Source organism: Orcinus orca, chromosome 12 (assembly GCF_937001465.1).
Source record: "Orcinus orca chromosome 12, mOrcOrc1.1, whole genome shotgun sequence".
In the NCBI taxonomy this organism is placed as follows: domain Eukaryota; kingdom Metazoa; phylum Chordata; class Mammalia; order Artiodactyla; family Delphinidae; genus Orcinus; species Orcinus orca.
In genome coordinates this window covers 27712182-27729581 of record NC_064570.1, presented here as the reverse complement: position 1 = coordinate 27729581, position 17400 = coordinate 27712182, and the positions used below count along the sequence as shown (strand labels likewise).

The following is a 17400-nucleotide window of genomic DNA, read 5'->3' as shown; positions in this document are numbered from 1 at the left end:
AAAGGTGCATCTTAAACATGAATTTGCATTCATGGTGTAAAATATTTCAAGTTTTAAATCTTTTTAAAACTTGCTTTTTATTCTAGCTTTGCAAATCCTATTCATTGTATAGTTTTGATACCGAAGAAACTCGAATCTTCAAGACAGAGTAGAATCAATAATTGGGAAATTAATTTGTAAGAATGACATTATTTATTATCTAGAAAAGATAGTGTCAAATTGCTACTTGTTTGTAGAAAAGAGACTATAAAATGGGATAGAATTCAATAATTTTAGGATAAAAATAAAACAAAGTTAATTTATTACTAAGTAAATAGTCTGATTTCTCTGCTTGATTATAATTTGGACTTATTACTTGGAGGGCACTCTTATGGTCTCCCCCACCCCATCTCATCTTAGAAGGTGGTGAAGATTATTAATTAATAATAATTAATCTATTCACAAACATAACCCAAATCTTGCTTTGTCAACAGGACAAAAAAGAAAAGAAATGGGCTTTGAGTAGAAACAACTTTTCCTGGTGTTTGCCTCAATTGTTATTTTTGCCTTCAGTAGTTACAATATAAAAATAACCCTTTATTTTTCATATGAACATTGGGATTTCAGCAAATGTTTAGCTCCTCTGACATATTATTTTATTATTGTTTTGATTTAAAATCATTTTGCAACTTGCTGAAATTCTTTGTAATTAAAACCAAAATCAGAGAATCTACACACATCTCAAAACTATGAGCTGAAACTGCAGAGAGTCACATATTTTTATTTTTTTCATTATCAAGTGCATTAACAAGAAAGAAAAAACAAGCCTGTACAAGGGTGACTCAAGCTGGCTGGGTCCAGCTGTACCTGAAGCACAGACGTGTGCATCTAGAACAGGGGAGCTTGGTACTATCGGAACACATTTCTGTGCTAATGGCTGAGGGCTTCAGCAGTCATCAATGCCACTCACCACTTTCAAAAATGCCCCCCTCCCCCCAAGTTCTACACAGCACGGGCAAGTTTACCAATTTTCATGCCTCTACAACATGTGCAGGGGTAAGAGTCAAATATATTTCTACTAGAAGATTTTTCACATCCGGTATACATCTGGGCAAAATTTACACCTCAATGCCCAACACTGTTTTTCTCACTTCTTACTTTAATGGAATCAATTGTCTAATTTGGTAAATAAGTTTTCTAATTTTATATTAGTTTTGACCTTCTTGAAGTTAAATATTTTATTGACAGACTTAAAATCACACAGTTTTAAGAAGAGTCAAGTGAAAAACAAAGAGATGAACTTTCCCATTTTACAACATCTCACTTCAAAATATATGGTCACATAGTAATGACACTGTTACTCTGGAACTAAAGAAATAAATAATTCAATGTAAAAATTTAAAAACAAATTAAAAAATTTAAAAACAAAAATTTAAAAACAAGGTAAACATTTGTTACCTTTTAATGCCTTTCTTACTTGGACCATTTTGAATACACAAAATCCTGAAGCTGCTTATCTTTATTTTAAATAAAGTTAAATTTAAATAGCAGATATTTCATATTCTGAGTATATCATCACACACAGAACCACATTACAGATATAATATTAAATGATTACTTTATGGACATCCTAACAATGCAAACACTTTTTCCTCATATTTGCTGTGTGGCAATTATGGTTTTTCTTTATTGATTTTTCCAAGAATGGTAATGTAATTTTGATGCAGTTACTAATAAATACAAGTACCAATACTTTGATCAACAGCAAACACAATGGTTTATAACAATTAAGCTTTTCAAAAGGCCACATTTATTTTTCCACCCATACCTTGTTTCTGATTTTTCTAGATTCTTTCATAAGGATAAGAAATAGTAGAGCCTTCCTTTCTTCCTGGCCATCTGAAATTTCTGAACTCTGAAGAGAAATTCCATTTGGTTTAATTTGTCATTTCATTTCTGTATATTTGGTTCCTTGCCCCTTCATTCTTCTTCAGCTCTTTACTAGAAGAAAATGACACAAAATGTACTAAATGAACTTAAACAATACCTTCTAGTTACAACAAATCTTGGCATGCCCAGGCAACAGCACAAGTAATAAAACACACACACACACACACACACACACACACACACACACACACACACGACCAAAATACTAATTTGTCTTCTTGAACGTACTTCTAGTTTAACTTCTAGAATTAACTTCTAGCTTGCCTCTTGAACATACAGTTAAATTAACATCTTTTAGTGTCATCAGCAGTTGCTAAAGGCCTGATCCAGCACTGACTAGTTAACTTAAGCAAAAAAGAAATACATTTCTCAAATACAGACAATAAGCACTGCAAACCCTCAGTAACTTCCAGAAATTAAGTGCAGGCAATCAGAGTTTATAACATTCTTCATTCACTGGAAAAAAAATTGTCATGGAAGATGCTTCAGGTTAGTGACTGGAAAGCATATAGGCCATTTTATTAAACAGCACTCTTTCATTTAGTCTATGGCTATGTCTTCTTTTAGAAGTGAGTAAACTATTATAGCTTTTCAAATAAATCCAAAAAATGGTATGTGGCATTTTTGATTGACAAAGGTAGTGACGGTTAACTATGTATCTAGATGCAGCTTTGAAATAAAACAAATTATACCATGAATAAAAGTCAAGAACCAATAGGCAGATGAAACAAGATGTTGCTTCTTTAGAGACCATGTAGTAAGTACACCAAAACTAGAGGGTGATAAACTAGGGGTTGAGCCTGAAATTTTTTGATGCAATTATTTACATATCAGTGATGAGTATCTGGACTTACACAAAACTGTTGTTGTCCTTCTTCTGAACAGAAAGGGTTTAACATTTGGTTGCTCTTAGAAAACAACTTCAATCTAAGGATAATGGCAAGCTGATTAGGTGGTGGTCAATTCCATTGATCACTCCTGAGAAAAGTAGAGGCTAGAGCATCATGGCAAAAAAGGATGTGCTAATAACCATTCCCTAACCCTAAACCGGAAGGTTAGGGAACATCTGTGCCTTTAGGGACAGGCCCAATCTTTTACTTTTTAAATTTATTTTACTGAAGTACATTTGATTTACAATGTTGTGTTAATTTCTGCCGTACAGCAAAGTGATTCAGTTATACATATATTGTGTGTGTGTGTATACATATATATATATATATGGATATATATATATATATATATATTACACACACACATTCTTTTTCATATTCTTTTCTGCTATGGTTTATGGCCCAATCTTAAATAAATGGTTGTACTGCCTTTCCATATGAGGGAAAAAAAATCCTTTGTCAGTCCTTGTTTTCTGATTTTAAAATTTTTAAACCAGTATTATATAATATATAGAAGCCCCAAAATGTTTCAAGTGAACACGCTCACAAACGCAACTAAGGTAGACCATAAAATGGTACAGCTATGGTGAGGTAAGGTACAATCTCACCAGGGGCAAAAAAGGGCATCATACTGTCCTGGTGTGTATATAGGTACAGCATATAAAACTTGCCTCAAATTAGGGTCTGACAAAAGTGGGGAAGGAAAGGCTCAAATGGATGCTGAGCTCAAGTCACCCAGAGACCCTATAAACGTCTGCAAGGAACAGCGAGGAAGGTAAAGGACCTCAGAGGAGTAATGAGACAAACAGGGTGAGAGGAGGAGTTTATGAGAGCGGTAGGACAAAACCAAGGAAGAAAAACAGAAAAGGGAGGGAGAGGAAGAGAACAGCTGGAAACGAGTGAGATGGATCCTGCACAAGACAGTAGGACAAGTTAAATCAATCAGACTGAGGCTGCATTGTGAGAAGTAAACACAGGAGCCAGGAGGACCCTCAAGAGGGGGAACCTGAAGAGAAACTTAACTGGAAAAAGCTAAAGTAGGCAGTAAAGATAACATATTTAAGGGAAATGACTCAGACTAAGAAGAGGAAGGAACACTGAATACAGAATGACAAAGACTATCTATGAAAGGGAGAAAGGGGACAGAATAAAAGGAAAAGGAGAAGAAACTTCCAAGTGCACACCTTGGACAAGGAACAGCCCCCTTCTGACAACAGGGAACGAGCAAGAGGGACACAGCAGCACGATGATGGCTGCTGACAGCACAGGGACCGAACACCTAAGAGGCAGCAGAGACTTGCTGACAAGGGAAGAGATGTCATCTAAGTAAGACACCAGCAGGAACACAAACCCAGGTTTTCTCTGTGGTATCTCCTCATAAAGTATCCTCGTAACATAACAGAGGGAGAGAGTAACAGAGTGAGGGCCGATAAAGGCAAATCATGTGAAAAGAGAAAGGAAAATCTCACAGCAGGATTTTGAAAATGAGTAAGAAACCAGGTTAGTGTTTGTGTGTATGGTATGTGTGAAAAATAAGACTCCTAAAAATACTGGGCCCTACTCCACAAGAAATTCAATCCAATGAGTATTCCCTGAAGTTTTACTATGTGGCCAGACACCAGGCTAAGTACTGGGGAGAGAAAATGTGAGCATGCTATAGCCCCCGCCCGGCAAGTACTTACCATTTAATCAGAGTTAAAAGGCAAAGCATGAGGGACCTTCAAGATGGCAGAGGAGTGAGATGTGGAGATCACCTTCCTCCCTACAAATATACCAGAAATACATCTACATGTGGAACAATTCCTACAGAACACCTACTGAACGCTGGCAGAAGACCTCAGACCTCCCAAAAGGCAATAAATTCCCCACGTACCTGGGTAGGGCAAAAGAAAAAACAATAAACAGAGACAAAAGAATAGGGACCTCCCAGTGGGAGGGAGCTGTGAAGGAGGAAAGGTGTCCACACACCAGGAAGCCCCTTCGCGGGCGGAGACTGCGGGTGGCGGAGGGGGTACCTTCGGTCCCGCGGAGGAGAGTGCAGCCACAGGGGTGCAGAGGGCAAAGTGGACAGATTCCCACACACAGGATCGGTGCCAACCGGCACTCACCAGCACGAGAGGCTTGTCTGCTCACCCGCTGGGGCGGGCGGGGGCTGGGAACTGACGACTGGGCTTGGGTCGGATCCCAGGGAGAAAACTGGGGTTGGCGGTGTGAACACAGCCTGAAGGGGTTAGTGCGCCACGGCTAGCCGGGAGGGAGTCTGGGAAAAGGTCTGGACCTGTTTAAGGGGCAAGAGACCACTGTTTCAGGGTGTGTGAGGAGAGGGGATTCAGAGAGCCACCTAAATGAGCTCCAGAGACGGGCGCGAGCCTCGGCTATCAGCGCGGACCCCAGAGACGGGCATGAGACGCTAAGGCTGCTGCTGCCGCCACCAAGAAGCCTGTGTGCGAGCACAGGTCACTATCCACACCCCCCCTCCCGGGAGCCTGTGCAGCCCGCCACTGCCAGGGTCCCGTGATCCAGGGACAACTCCTCCGGGAGAACGCACGGCGCGCCTCAGGCTGCAGCAACGTCACGCCGGCCTCTGCCTCCGCAGGCCCGCCCCGCACTCCGTGCCCCTCCCTACCCCCCGGCCTGAGTGAGCCAGAGCCCCCGAATCAGCGGCTCCTTTAACCCCGTCCTGTCTGAGCAAAGAACAGACGCCCTCAGGTGACCTACACGCAGAGGCGGGGCCAAACCCAAAGCTGAGCCCCAGGAGCTGTGTGAACAAAGATGAGAAAGGGAACTCTCTCCCAGCAGCCTCAGGAGCAGCAGATTAAATCGCCACAATCAACTTGATGTACCCTGCATCTCTGGAATACCTGAATAGACAATGAATCATCCCAAAATTGAGGCGGTAGACTTTGGGAGCAACTGTAGACTTGGGGTTTGCTTTCTGCATCTAACTTGTTTCTGGTTTTATGTTTATATTAGTTTAGTATTTAGAGCTTATTATCATTGGTAGATATGTTTACTGATTTGGTTGCTCTCTTCCTTTTTTAAAATATATATAGACATATATATATATATCTTTTCATTTTTCTCTTTTTGTGTGTATATGTATGCTTGTGTGATTTTGTCTGTATAGCTTTGCTTTTACCATTTGTCCTACGGTTCTGTCTGTCCGTTTTTTTTTTCTTTTTTTTTGTATAGTTTTTGGCACTTGTTATCATTGGTGGATTTGTTTTTAGGTTTGGTGGCTCTCTTCTTTCTTTTTTTTTCTTTTGTGGTACGTGGGCCTCTCACTGTTGTGGCCTCTCCCGTTGCAGAGCACAGGCTCCGGACGCGCGGGCTCAGTGGCCATAACTCACGGGCCCAGCCGCTCCGCAGCATGTGGGATCTTCCCGGACCAGGGCACGAATCCATATACCCTGCATTGGCAGGCAGACTCTCAACCACTGCGCCACCAGGGAAGCCCCTCTTTCTTTCATTTTTTTTAAATTACATTTTATTTTTTATTTTAGTAAATTTATTTTATTATATTTTCTTTTCTTCTTTCTTTCTTCCTTTCTATCCCTTCCTTCCTTCCTTCCTTTCTTCCTTCCTCCCTCCCTCCCTCCCTTCCTTTCTTTTTTTTTCTCCCTTTTCTTCTGAGCCGTGTGGCTGACAGAGTCTTGGTGCTCTGGCTGGGAGTCAGGCCTGAGGCTCTGAGGTGGGAGAGCCGAGTTCAGGACACTGGTCCACAAGAGACCTCCTGGCTCCACGTAATATCAAACGACGAAAGCTCTCCCAGAGATCTCCATCTCAATGCTAAGACCCAGGTCTGCTCAATGACCAGCAAGCTACAGTGCTGAATACCCTATGCCAAACAACTAGCAAGACAGGAAAACAACCACACCCAATAGCAGAGAGGCTGCCTAAAATCATAATAAGGCAACAGACAACCCAAAACATGCCACCAGACGTGGCCCTGCCCACCAGAAAGACAAGATCCAGCCTCATCCAGAAAAACACAGGCACTAGGCCCCTCCACCAGGAAGCCTACACAACTCACTGAACCAACCTTAGCCACTGGAGCAGAAACCAGAAACAATGGGAACTACAAACCTGCAGCCTGCAGAAAGGAGACCCCAAACACAGTAAGTTAAGCAAAATGAGAAGACAGAGAAATACACAGCAGATGAAGGACCAAGGTAAAAACCCACCAAACCAAACAAATGAAGAAGAAATAGGCAGTCTACCTGAAAAAGAATTCAGAGTAATGATAGTAAAGATGATCTAAAATCTTGAAAATAGAATGGAGAAAATACAAGAAATGTTTAACAAGGACCTAGAAGAACTAAGGAGCGAACAAAGAATGATGAACAACATAATAAATGAAATTTAAAATTCTCTAGAAGGAATCAATAGCAGAACAACTGAGGCAGAAGAACAGATAAGTGACCTGGAAGATAAAGTAGTGGAAATAACTACTGCAGAGCAGAATAAAGAAGAAAGAATGGAAAGAATTGAGGACACTCTCAGAGACCTCTGGGACATTATATGTACCAACATTCAAATTATAGGGGTCCCAGAAGTAGAAGAGAAAAAGAAATGGACTGAGAAAATATTTGAAGAGATTATAGTTGTAAACTTCCCTAATATGGGAAAGGAAATAGTCAATCAAGTCCAGGAAGTGCAGAGAGTCCCAAAAGGATAAATCCAAGGAGAAACACGCCAAGACACATATTAATCAAACTATGAAAAATTAAATGCAAAGAACAACTACTAAAAGCAGCAAGGGAAAGGCAACAAATAACATACAAGGAAACTCCCATAAGATTAACAGCTGATCTTTGACCAGAAACTCTGCAAGCCAGAAGGGAGTGTCAGGACATATTTAAAGTGATGAAAGGCAAAAACCTATAACCAAGATTACTCTACCCAGCAAGGATCTCATTCAGATTAGACGGAGAAACTAAAACCTTTACAGATAAGCAAAAGCGAAGAGAATTCAGCACCACCAAACCAGCTTTACAACAAATGCTAAAGGAACTTCTCTAGGCAGGAAACACAAGAGAAGGAAAAGATCTACAATAACAAAGACAAAACAATTAAGAAAATGGTAACAGGAACATATAAATCGATAATTACCTTAAATGTAAATGGTTTAAATGCTCCAACCAAAAGACACAGACTGGCTGACTGGATTCAAAAACAAGACCCATATATATGCTGTCTACAAGAGAACAACTTCAGACCTAGGGATACAGACTGAAAGTGAGGGGATGAAAAAAGATATTCCTTGCAAATGGAAATCGAAAGAAAGGTAGAGTAGCAATTCTCATATCAGACAAAACAAACTTTAAAATAAAGACTATTACAAGAGACAAATGACACTACATAATGATCAAGGGATCAATCCAAGAAGATTGAACAACTGTAAATATTTATGCACCCAACATAGGAGCACCTCAATACTTATGGCAAATGCTAACAGACATAAAAGGGGAAACCAACAGTAACACAATCATAGTAGGGAACTTTAACACCTCACTTTCACCAATGGACAGATCATCCAAAATGAAAATAAATAAGGAAACACAAGCTTTAAATGACACATTAAACAAGATGGACTTAATTGATATTTATAGGACATTCCATCCAAAAACAACAGAATATACTTTCTTCTCAAGTGCTCATGGAACATTATCCAGGATAGATCATATCTTGGGTCACAAATCAAGCCTTGGTAAACTTAAGAAAATTAAAATCGTACCAAGTATCTTTTCTGACCACAACACTATGAGACTGGATATCAATTACAGGAAAAAAATCTGTAAAAAATACAAACACATGGAGGCTAAACAATACTCTACCAAATAACCAAGAGATCACTAAAGAAATCGAAGAGGAAATCAAAAAATACCTAGAAACAAATGACAATGAAAACATGACGACCCAAAACCTATGGGATGCAGCAAAAGCAGTTCTAAGAGGGACGTTTATAGCAATACAATCCTACCTCAAGAAACAAGAAACATCTCAAATAAACAACCTAACTTTACACCTAAAGCAATTAGAGAAAGAAGAAGAAAAAACCCCCAAAGTTAGCAGAAGGAAAGAAATGATAAAGACCAGATCAGAAATAAATGAAAAAGAAATGAAGGAAATGATAGCAAAGATCAATAAAACTAAAAGCTGGTTCTTTGAGAAGATAAACAAAATTGATAAACCATTAGCCAGACTCATCAAGAAAGAAAGGGACAAGACTCAAATCAACAGACTTAGAAATGAAAACAGGAGAAGTAACAACTAACACTGAAGAAATACAGAGGATCATGAAAGATTACCACAAGCAACTATATGCCAATAAAATGGACCACCTGGAAGAAATGGAGGAATTCTTAGAAAGCACAACCTCTCCAGACTGCACCAGGAAGAAACAGAAAATATAAACAGACCAATCAAAGCACTGAAGTTGAGACTGTGATTAAAAAACTTCTAATAAACAAAAGCCCAGGACCAGATGGCTTCACAGGCGAATTCTATCAAACATTTAGAGAAGACCTAACACCTATCCTTCTCAAACTCGTCCAAAATATAGCAGGGGAGGAACACTCCCAAACTCCTTCTATGAAGCCACCATCACCCTGATACAAAAACAGACAAAGATGTCACAAAAAAAGACAACTACAGGCCAATATCACTGATGAACACAGATGCAAAAATCCTCCACAAAGTACTAGCAAACAGAATCCAACAGCACATTAAAAGGATCATACACCATGATAAGTGGGGTTTATCCCAGGAATGCAAGGATTCCTCAATACACGCAAATCAATCAATATGATGCACCATATGAAAATATTGAAGGAGAAAAACTATATGATCATCTCAATAGATGCAGAAAAAGCTTTCGACAAAATTCAACACCCACTTATGATAAAAACCTTCCAGAAAGTAGGCACAGAGGGAACGTACCTCAACATAATAAAGGCCATATAAGACAAACGCACAGCCAACATTGTTCTCAATGGTGAAAAACTGAAACCATTTCCACTAAGATCAGGAACAAGACAAGGTTGCCCACTCTCACCACCATTATTCAACATAGTTTTGGAAGTTTTAGCCACAGCAATCAGAGAAGAAAAAGAAATAACAGGAGTCCAAGTCAGAAAAAGATGAATTAAAACTGTCACTGTTTGCAGATGACATGGTACTATACACAGAGAATCCTAAAGATGCTACCAGAAAACCACTAGAGCTAATCAATGAATTTGGTAAATTAACAGGATACAACATTAAGGCACAGAAATCTCTTGCATTCCTATACACTAATAATGAAAAATCAGAAAGAGAAAATAAGGAAACAGTCCCACTTACCACTGCAGCAAAAAGAATAAAATAACTAGGAATAAACCTACCTAAGGAGACAAAAGACCTATATGCAGAAAACTGTAAGACAATGATGAAAGAAATTAAAGATGATACAGATAGATATACGATGTTCTTGGATTGGAAGAATCAACACTGTGAAAATGAGTATACTACCCAAAGCAATCTATATATTCATGCAATCTCTATCAAACTACCAATGGCATTTTTCACAGAACTAGTACAAAAAAATTTCACAATTTGTATGGAAACACAAAAAGACCCCAAAGAGCAAAAGCCATCTTGAGAAAGAAAAATGGAGCTGGAGGAATCAGGCTCCTGGACTTCAGACTATACTGCAAAGCTACAGTAATCAAGACAGTATGGTACTGGCACGAAAACAGCAATATAGATCAGTGGAACAGGATAGAAAGCCCAGAGATAATGCCACACACATATGGTCACCTTATCTTTGATAAAGGAGGCAAGAATATACTGTGGAGAAAAGAGAGCCTCTTCAATAAGTGGTGCTGGGAAAACTGGACAGCTACATGTAGAAGAATGAAATTAGAACACTCCCTAACACGATACACAAAAATAAACTCAAAATGGATTAAAGACCTAAATGTAAAGCCGGATACTATAAAACTGTTAAAGGAAAACATGGGCAGAACACTCTATGACATAAATCACAGCAAGATTCTTTTTGACCCACATCCTAGCGAAATGGAAATAAAAACAAAAATAAACAAATGGGAATTAACAAAACTTAAAAGCTTTTGCACAGCAAAGGAAACTATAAAAAAGATGAAAAGACAACCCTCAGAATAGTTGCAAATGAAGAAACTGACAAAGGATTAATCTCCAAAATATACAAGCATCTCACACAGCTCAATATCAAAAAAACAAACATCCCAATCCAAAAATGGGCAGAAGACCTAAACAGACATTTCTCCAAAGAAGATATACAGATCACCAACAAACTCATGAAAGGATGCTCAACATCACTAATCATTAGAGAAATGCAAATCAAAACTACAATGAGGTATAACTTCACACCAGTCAGAATGGCCATCGTCAAAAAATCTACAAACAATAAATGCTGGAGAGGGTGTGGAGCAAAGGGAACTCTCTTGCACTGTTGGTGGGAATGTAAATTGATACAGCCACTATGCAGAACAGTATGGAGGTTCCTTAAAAAACTAAAAGTAGAACTACCATATGACCCAGCAATCACACTACTGGGCATATACCCTGAGAAGACCATAATTCAAAAAGCGTCATGTACCAAAACGTTCATTGCAGCTCTATTTACAATAGCCAGGACATGGTAGCAACCTAAGTGTCCACTGACAGATCAATGCATAAAGATGATGTGGCACATATATACAATGGAATACTACTCAGCCATAAAAAGAAATGAAACTGAGTTACTTGTAGTGATGTGGATGGACCTAGAGTCTGTCATACAGAGTGAAGTAAGTCAGAAAGAGAAAAACAAATACCGTATGCTAACACATATATATGGAATCTAAAGGAAAAAAAGAGTTTTGAAAAACCTAGGGGCAGGACAGGATAAAGACACAGACGTAGAGAATGGACTTGAGGAGATGGGGAGGGGGAAGGGTAAGCTGGGATGAAGTGAGAGAGTGGCATGGACAAATATACACTACCAAATGTAAAACAGACAGGTAATGGGAAGCAGCCACATAGCACAGGGAGATCAGCTTGGTGTTGTGTGACTACCTAGAGGGGTGGGATAGGGAGGTTGGGAGGGAGACACAAGAGGGAGGATATATGGGGATATATGTGCATGTATAGCTGATTCACTTTGTTATAAAGCAGAGACTAACACACCATGGTAAAGCAATCATACTGCAGTAAAGATGTTAAAAAAAAAGGGAAAAAGGCAAAGCATTTGTAACAGAAATAACTCTGAACTTGGAGCCAGAAGATCAAGTCCTAGTTCAGGCATTTTTTAACTCTGACTCTCAGACCTTGATTTCTTTAAATGCATAAAGAATGGGCTGTAGTAAAAAATTTCCAAAATTACTTTTGTTTTAAAAGAAATGATCAAGTATAAACAGATAGAGAGATATACCATGTTCTTGGATTGGAAGTATCAATATTGTGAAAATGACTATACTACCCAAAGCAATCTACAGATTCAGTGCAATCCCTATCAAATTGCCAATGGCATTTTTTACAGAGCTAGAACAAAAAATCTTAAAATTTGTAGGGAGACAGAAAAGATCCCTAATTGCCAAAGCAATCTTGAGGGAAAAAAACGGAGCTGGAGAAATCAGACTCTCTGACTTCAGATTATACTACAAAGCTACAGTAATCAAGACAGTATGGTACTGGCAAAAAAACAGAAATATACATCAATGGAACAGGATAGAAAACCCAGAGATAAACCCACACACCTATGGTCAATTAATCTATGACAAAGGAGCCAAGGATATACAATGGAGAAAAGACAGTCTCTTCAACAAGTGGTGCTGGGAAATCTGGACAGCTACATGTAAAAGAATGAAATTAGAACAATCCCTAACTGTATATACAAAAATAATCTCAAAGTGGATTAAATACCTAAATGTAAGACCAGATACTACAAAACTTTTAGAGGAAAATACAGGAATAACACTCTTTGACATAAGTCACAGCAAGATCTTTTTTGACCCACCTCCTAGAGTAATGTAAATTAAAAAAAAAAAGAAACAAATGGGGCCTAATGAAACTTAAAAGCTTTTACACAGCAAAGGAAAGTATAAACAAGACGAAAAGACAACCCTCAGAATGGGAGAAAATATTTGCAAACGAATCAACAAAGGATTAATCTCCAAAATATATGAACAGCTCATGCAGATCAGTATTAAAAAAACAAACAACAATCAAAAAACAGAGAGAAGACCTAAATAGACATTTCTCCAAAGAAGACATACAGATGGCCAAGAGGCACATGAAAAGCTGCTCAACATCACTAATTATTAGAGAAATGCAAATCAAAACTACAGTGAAGTATCACCTCACACCGGTTAGCATGGGCATCATCAGAAAATTTACAAACAACAAATGCTGGAGAGGGTGTGGAGAAAAGGGAAGCTTCTTGCACTGTTGATGGGAATGTAAATTGATACAGCCACTATGGAGAACAGCATGCAGGTTTCTTAAAAAACTAAAAATAGAATTACCATATGATCCAGCAATTGCACTACTGGGCATATACCCAGAGAAAACCATAATTCGAAAAGACATATGCACCCCAAAGTTCATTGCAGCACTATCTACAATAGCCAAGTCATGGAAGCAACCTAAATGCCCATCGGCAGACGAATAGATAAAGAAGATGTGGTACATATATACAAAGGAATATTACTCAGCCATAAAAAGAAACGAAATTGGGTCATTTGTAGAGACGTGGATGGACCTAGAGACTGTCATACAGAGTGAAGTTAGAGAAAAACAAATACCGTATATTAACGCATATATGTGAAATCTAGAAAAATGGTACAATGAACTGGTTTGCAAGGTAGAAATAGAGACACAGATGTGGAGAACAAACGTGTGGACACCAAGGGGGGAATGCGGGGGGCAGTGGTGGGATGAATTGGGAGATTGAGATTGCCATATATACACTAATATGTATAAAATAGATACGTAATAAGAATCTGCTGTATAAAAAATAAATAAAAAAACAAAAAGCAAAGAAAAAAAAGAAATGATCAAGTGTATATATATATATCAATATATGCTGAGTAGAAAAATTAGAAAATACACACAGTAAAATGAAGGAAAAAAAATCACTACAATTCCACCACTTAGTGATAACTACTGACATTTATTGATGTATATTGTTCCATATTTTATGCATATGTTATATAAAAACTATTTTATAATCATCCTCTTTTAACTTAAAAATTTTTCATCATTCCTTCCACATCTATGAACATACTCCTATAATATTTTCACTATTTGAAATAGTCACATGGTGTTCTCACATGGTGTTCTATTACATAAATCCTTCATAATTTAATCAATCCTGGGCTTCCCTCGTGGCACAGTGGTTAAGACTCCGCCTGCCAATGCAGGGGACACGGGTTTGAGCTCTGGTTCAGGAAGATCCCACATGTCGTGGAGCAACTAAGCCCGTGTGCCACAACTACTGAACCTGCGCTCTAGAGCCCGCAAGCCACAACTACTGAGCCCTCATGCCACAACTAACGAAGCCCGGATGCCTAGAGCCCGTGCTCCGCAACAAGAGAAGCCACTGCAATGAGAAGCCCGCGTACCACAACGGAGAGTAGCCCCCGCTCGCCACAACTAGAGAAAGCCTTGCACGCAGCAACAAAGACTCAACGCAGCCAAAAAAAAATGATAATAAATAAAATTTTAAAAAGTTAATCAATCCTTTATTCATAGAAATTGAATTTTTTTTCCTTCTATTTTTAAAACACTGCTTGAAGGAGTAGCCTTTTAACTGAATCTCCGCATGTATACTTAAACATTTTCCTACAGTAAATTCCTGGAAGTAGAATATTCAGGTCAAAAGACATGAACAATTTGAAAGCTTAAAATAAACAAGTATTACCAAGCTATACTCCACAAAGGATTGTTTTAATATATACTATTATCAGCAGCATATGAGGAAACCCACCTCCCCATACTCTCATCAACACAAGGTTGTATCAGTTTGAAGCCTGCTGCCATTTTCTGAGGGAAAAATACCATCTCATTTATTGTTTTAATTTCTATTAATTCGATCACTGTAATTGGACATTTTTCGTATGTTCACTGTTTTATATATATATATATATATACACACATATATCCCTTTAAGAACGTCCTGTGCACCCCGTTTGCCAGTTCTCCTACTGATATACTTCTTTTCCCTTTTGACTTTTTAGAGCTTTTTATAAGTTAAGGGTATTAACGCTTCGTCTGTCACATGTTTTGTGAAATTCTTCCTGATCCCAGCTTATTGGTTGTTTTTAGATTCTGCTTATGGCATTTTTTTCTCTCTGACATAAATGATTTTAAAGTTTCTATTATTTAGAGCTAAAAATCTGTTTCAAAATATGTTTTCCGATTTTGGTATCAGTGATAAAAAGTCATTCCTTAACACCCATGATTATAAAACTATTGATTTATAAACTTTCTGTATAATGAGATTTTATTTTTTGCCATCCAAATCTAAAAATACTTATGAAAAATTTGAATCTAATTCTCATTAAGTATCAATTTCATAAAAGTGTACGTGATAGAGCTTAACATTTTCACTGTCAGCAGACAAACTTCACTTCTAGTAATAGAGAAAACGGAGGCCACCTTCTTTAGAAAGTCTTTTCCTGTCCTTCTTATACTTTATCTCTCACCAGAAAACATCATCATTCAAACTCATTTTGTCTCACTTGCCTGTCTCAGTGGAGAAAGTAGCGCCACCTTCTTGTTTCAAATTCTACTCTTTTAATTATTCTCCTTATCCTACACCTTGACTGGCTCTTCTCAAGGGGCTCTTTGCTCTGGGGTTACAAATATTCCTGTCATTCCCTCCTGTATAAAGATCTTCCTTACATCCTGTGTTTTCCACTAGTTTCTGCACAGCTTTTTCTTTCCTTTGAAGTCCAACTTCTGGGAGAAGCAGCCTCTCCTGACGGGCCTTCTCTCTACGGGCTGGAGACAATCTGACTCATGCTTCCAGGACCCTCCATTCAAAACCATCTTCTCCCAGGTCACAAACAGCCTCTTGGTTGCAAATCCCAAAGGCATTTTTCAGCCCTTATATTACTTCTGCTGTCTTTGATACTTGTCCTTGTTGACCATGCCTTTCCTAAACCTTCCTGTTGACTCCGTGACATGACTGTCTCCTGGTTTCCTCTTACCTCTATGAGGGTGACTTTCCGGCCAGTTTGCTCGTTCTTCTTCCCCTGCACATCCATGATGTGTCTGTGGTCCTCAAGGCTCTGTTCTCTGCCCACCTCAGAACTGCAGGAGGGGAAGATTGGAGACAAGGAGCCAGTGAGAAAGCTGATGCAATAGCTCAGATGGGGCTCAGACTTAGGGAAGTGGCAGTGGGAATAAAAAGGGGAGATAAAGGGGAGGATCTGAGAGAAAAATATTTGACAGATGATATGAGCGATTATATATGTGGGTGGGCAGCAGGGAGTCACTGAAAATAACGTAGAGACAATAAACCTTAGCTGGTTTGGCTCCTTTTTACTGTATCAAGGGACAAGAATAAAATAAATTTTACTTCTTTTAGAAAAATATTAGCTGCCTGGGAAAAACCAGGAAGATTTTATCAAATTAAATAGAAGAAAGTGTGTGTGTGTGTGTGTGTGTGTGTGTGTGTGTGTGTAAAAGAGCAGGAGATTCCTTACTGACAAAGAAGGGGTGAAGGGGTGAAAGAAGGGGTGAAGTTTATGCATAAGAAAACAGTGATATCCTGACCTGTGAGATGGGGAATGCAGCTTTTCAAATGGTGTAACAGTAACATAGAAAACAAATATTTTGTGGATGAGTGTTTAGTAATTCCAGTTATGTTAGAAAAAAGAAAATACAAAAACAATGAAAAAAGGGAAATTCAGAGAATGGAAGGCAGTGTCCCCTTTCTAGGATGTCTAGGAATGGTGGGAGACATCACAACAGAGCTTGAAAAAGGTACAAGAATTTCAAAATCAGGCAATAAGAGGACTGAACAGTGACTGCTGTGGACTGAATTGTATTCTTTCACAGGCTGAAGCCCTAACCCCCAAAGTGAATATATCTAGAGATCGGGCCTTTATGGAGGTAATTAAAATTAAAGGAGGTCATAAGGGTGAGACCCTAAGCTACAGGACTGGTGTCCTTATAAGAAGAGGAAGAGACACCAGAGAGCTCTCTCTCTCCACACATGCACAGAGGAAAGGCCATGTGAGGACACAGCAAGAAGCTGGCCACCTGCAAGGCAGGAAGAGAGGCCTCACCAGAAACCAGCCCTGCTGGAACCTTGATCTTGAATTTCCAGGCTCCAGAACTATGAAAATAATATTTACATTGTTTAAGCCACCCAGTTGGTGGTACTGTTACAGCAGCCCGAGAAGACTAATATGGAGATGTCTAAGTAAGTAAAATGAAGTCAGATGACTGAGAAGGAAAAGGCTCAGAAGCCACAAAGATGAAAGAACAAATAAAGTACGTCTAGAAAGGAGGAAAATGATGAGAGAGAAAGGAAAAGTTGAGTTCTGAAGCAAAAAGCATCGATAAC

At 38.7% G+C, this 17400-nt stretch overlaps 1 protein-coding gene across 25 annotated transcripts in view; it reads right to left on the bottom strand.

Annotated features, from left to right (window-relative positions):
* The window catches only part of AHI1 (Abelson helper integration site 1), a 246470-nt gene that overhangs the window by 37244 nt on the left and 191826 nt on the right, over positions 1 to 17400 (bottom strand). For 11 of the 25 annotated variants that reach the window (XR_007470456.1, XR_007470454.1, XR_007470453.1 and 8 more), the window contains one exon: positions 1808 to 1980. Coding sequence is in view for 10 of the 25 variants with exons in the window: in XM_049695194.1 (XP_049551151.1) it covers positions 1978 to 1980; positions 16037 to 16139 (106 nt within the window). In the remaining 15 variants the exon portion in view is untranslated. Of the gene's footprint in view, positions 1 to 744; positions 1981 to 16036; positions 16140 to 17400 lie in introns of those variants that run through there. The other 14 variants (XM_049695194.1, XM_049695196.1, XM_033406659.2 and 11 more) reach the window with 6 other exon arrangements.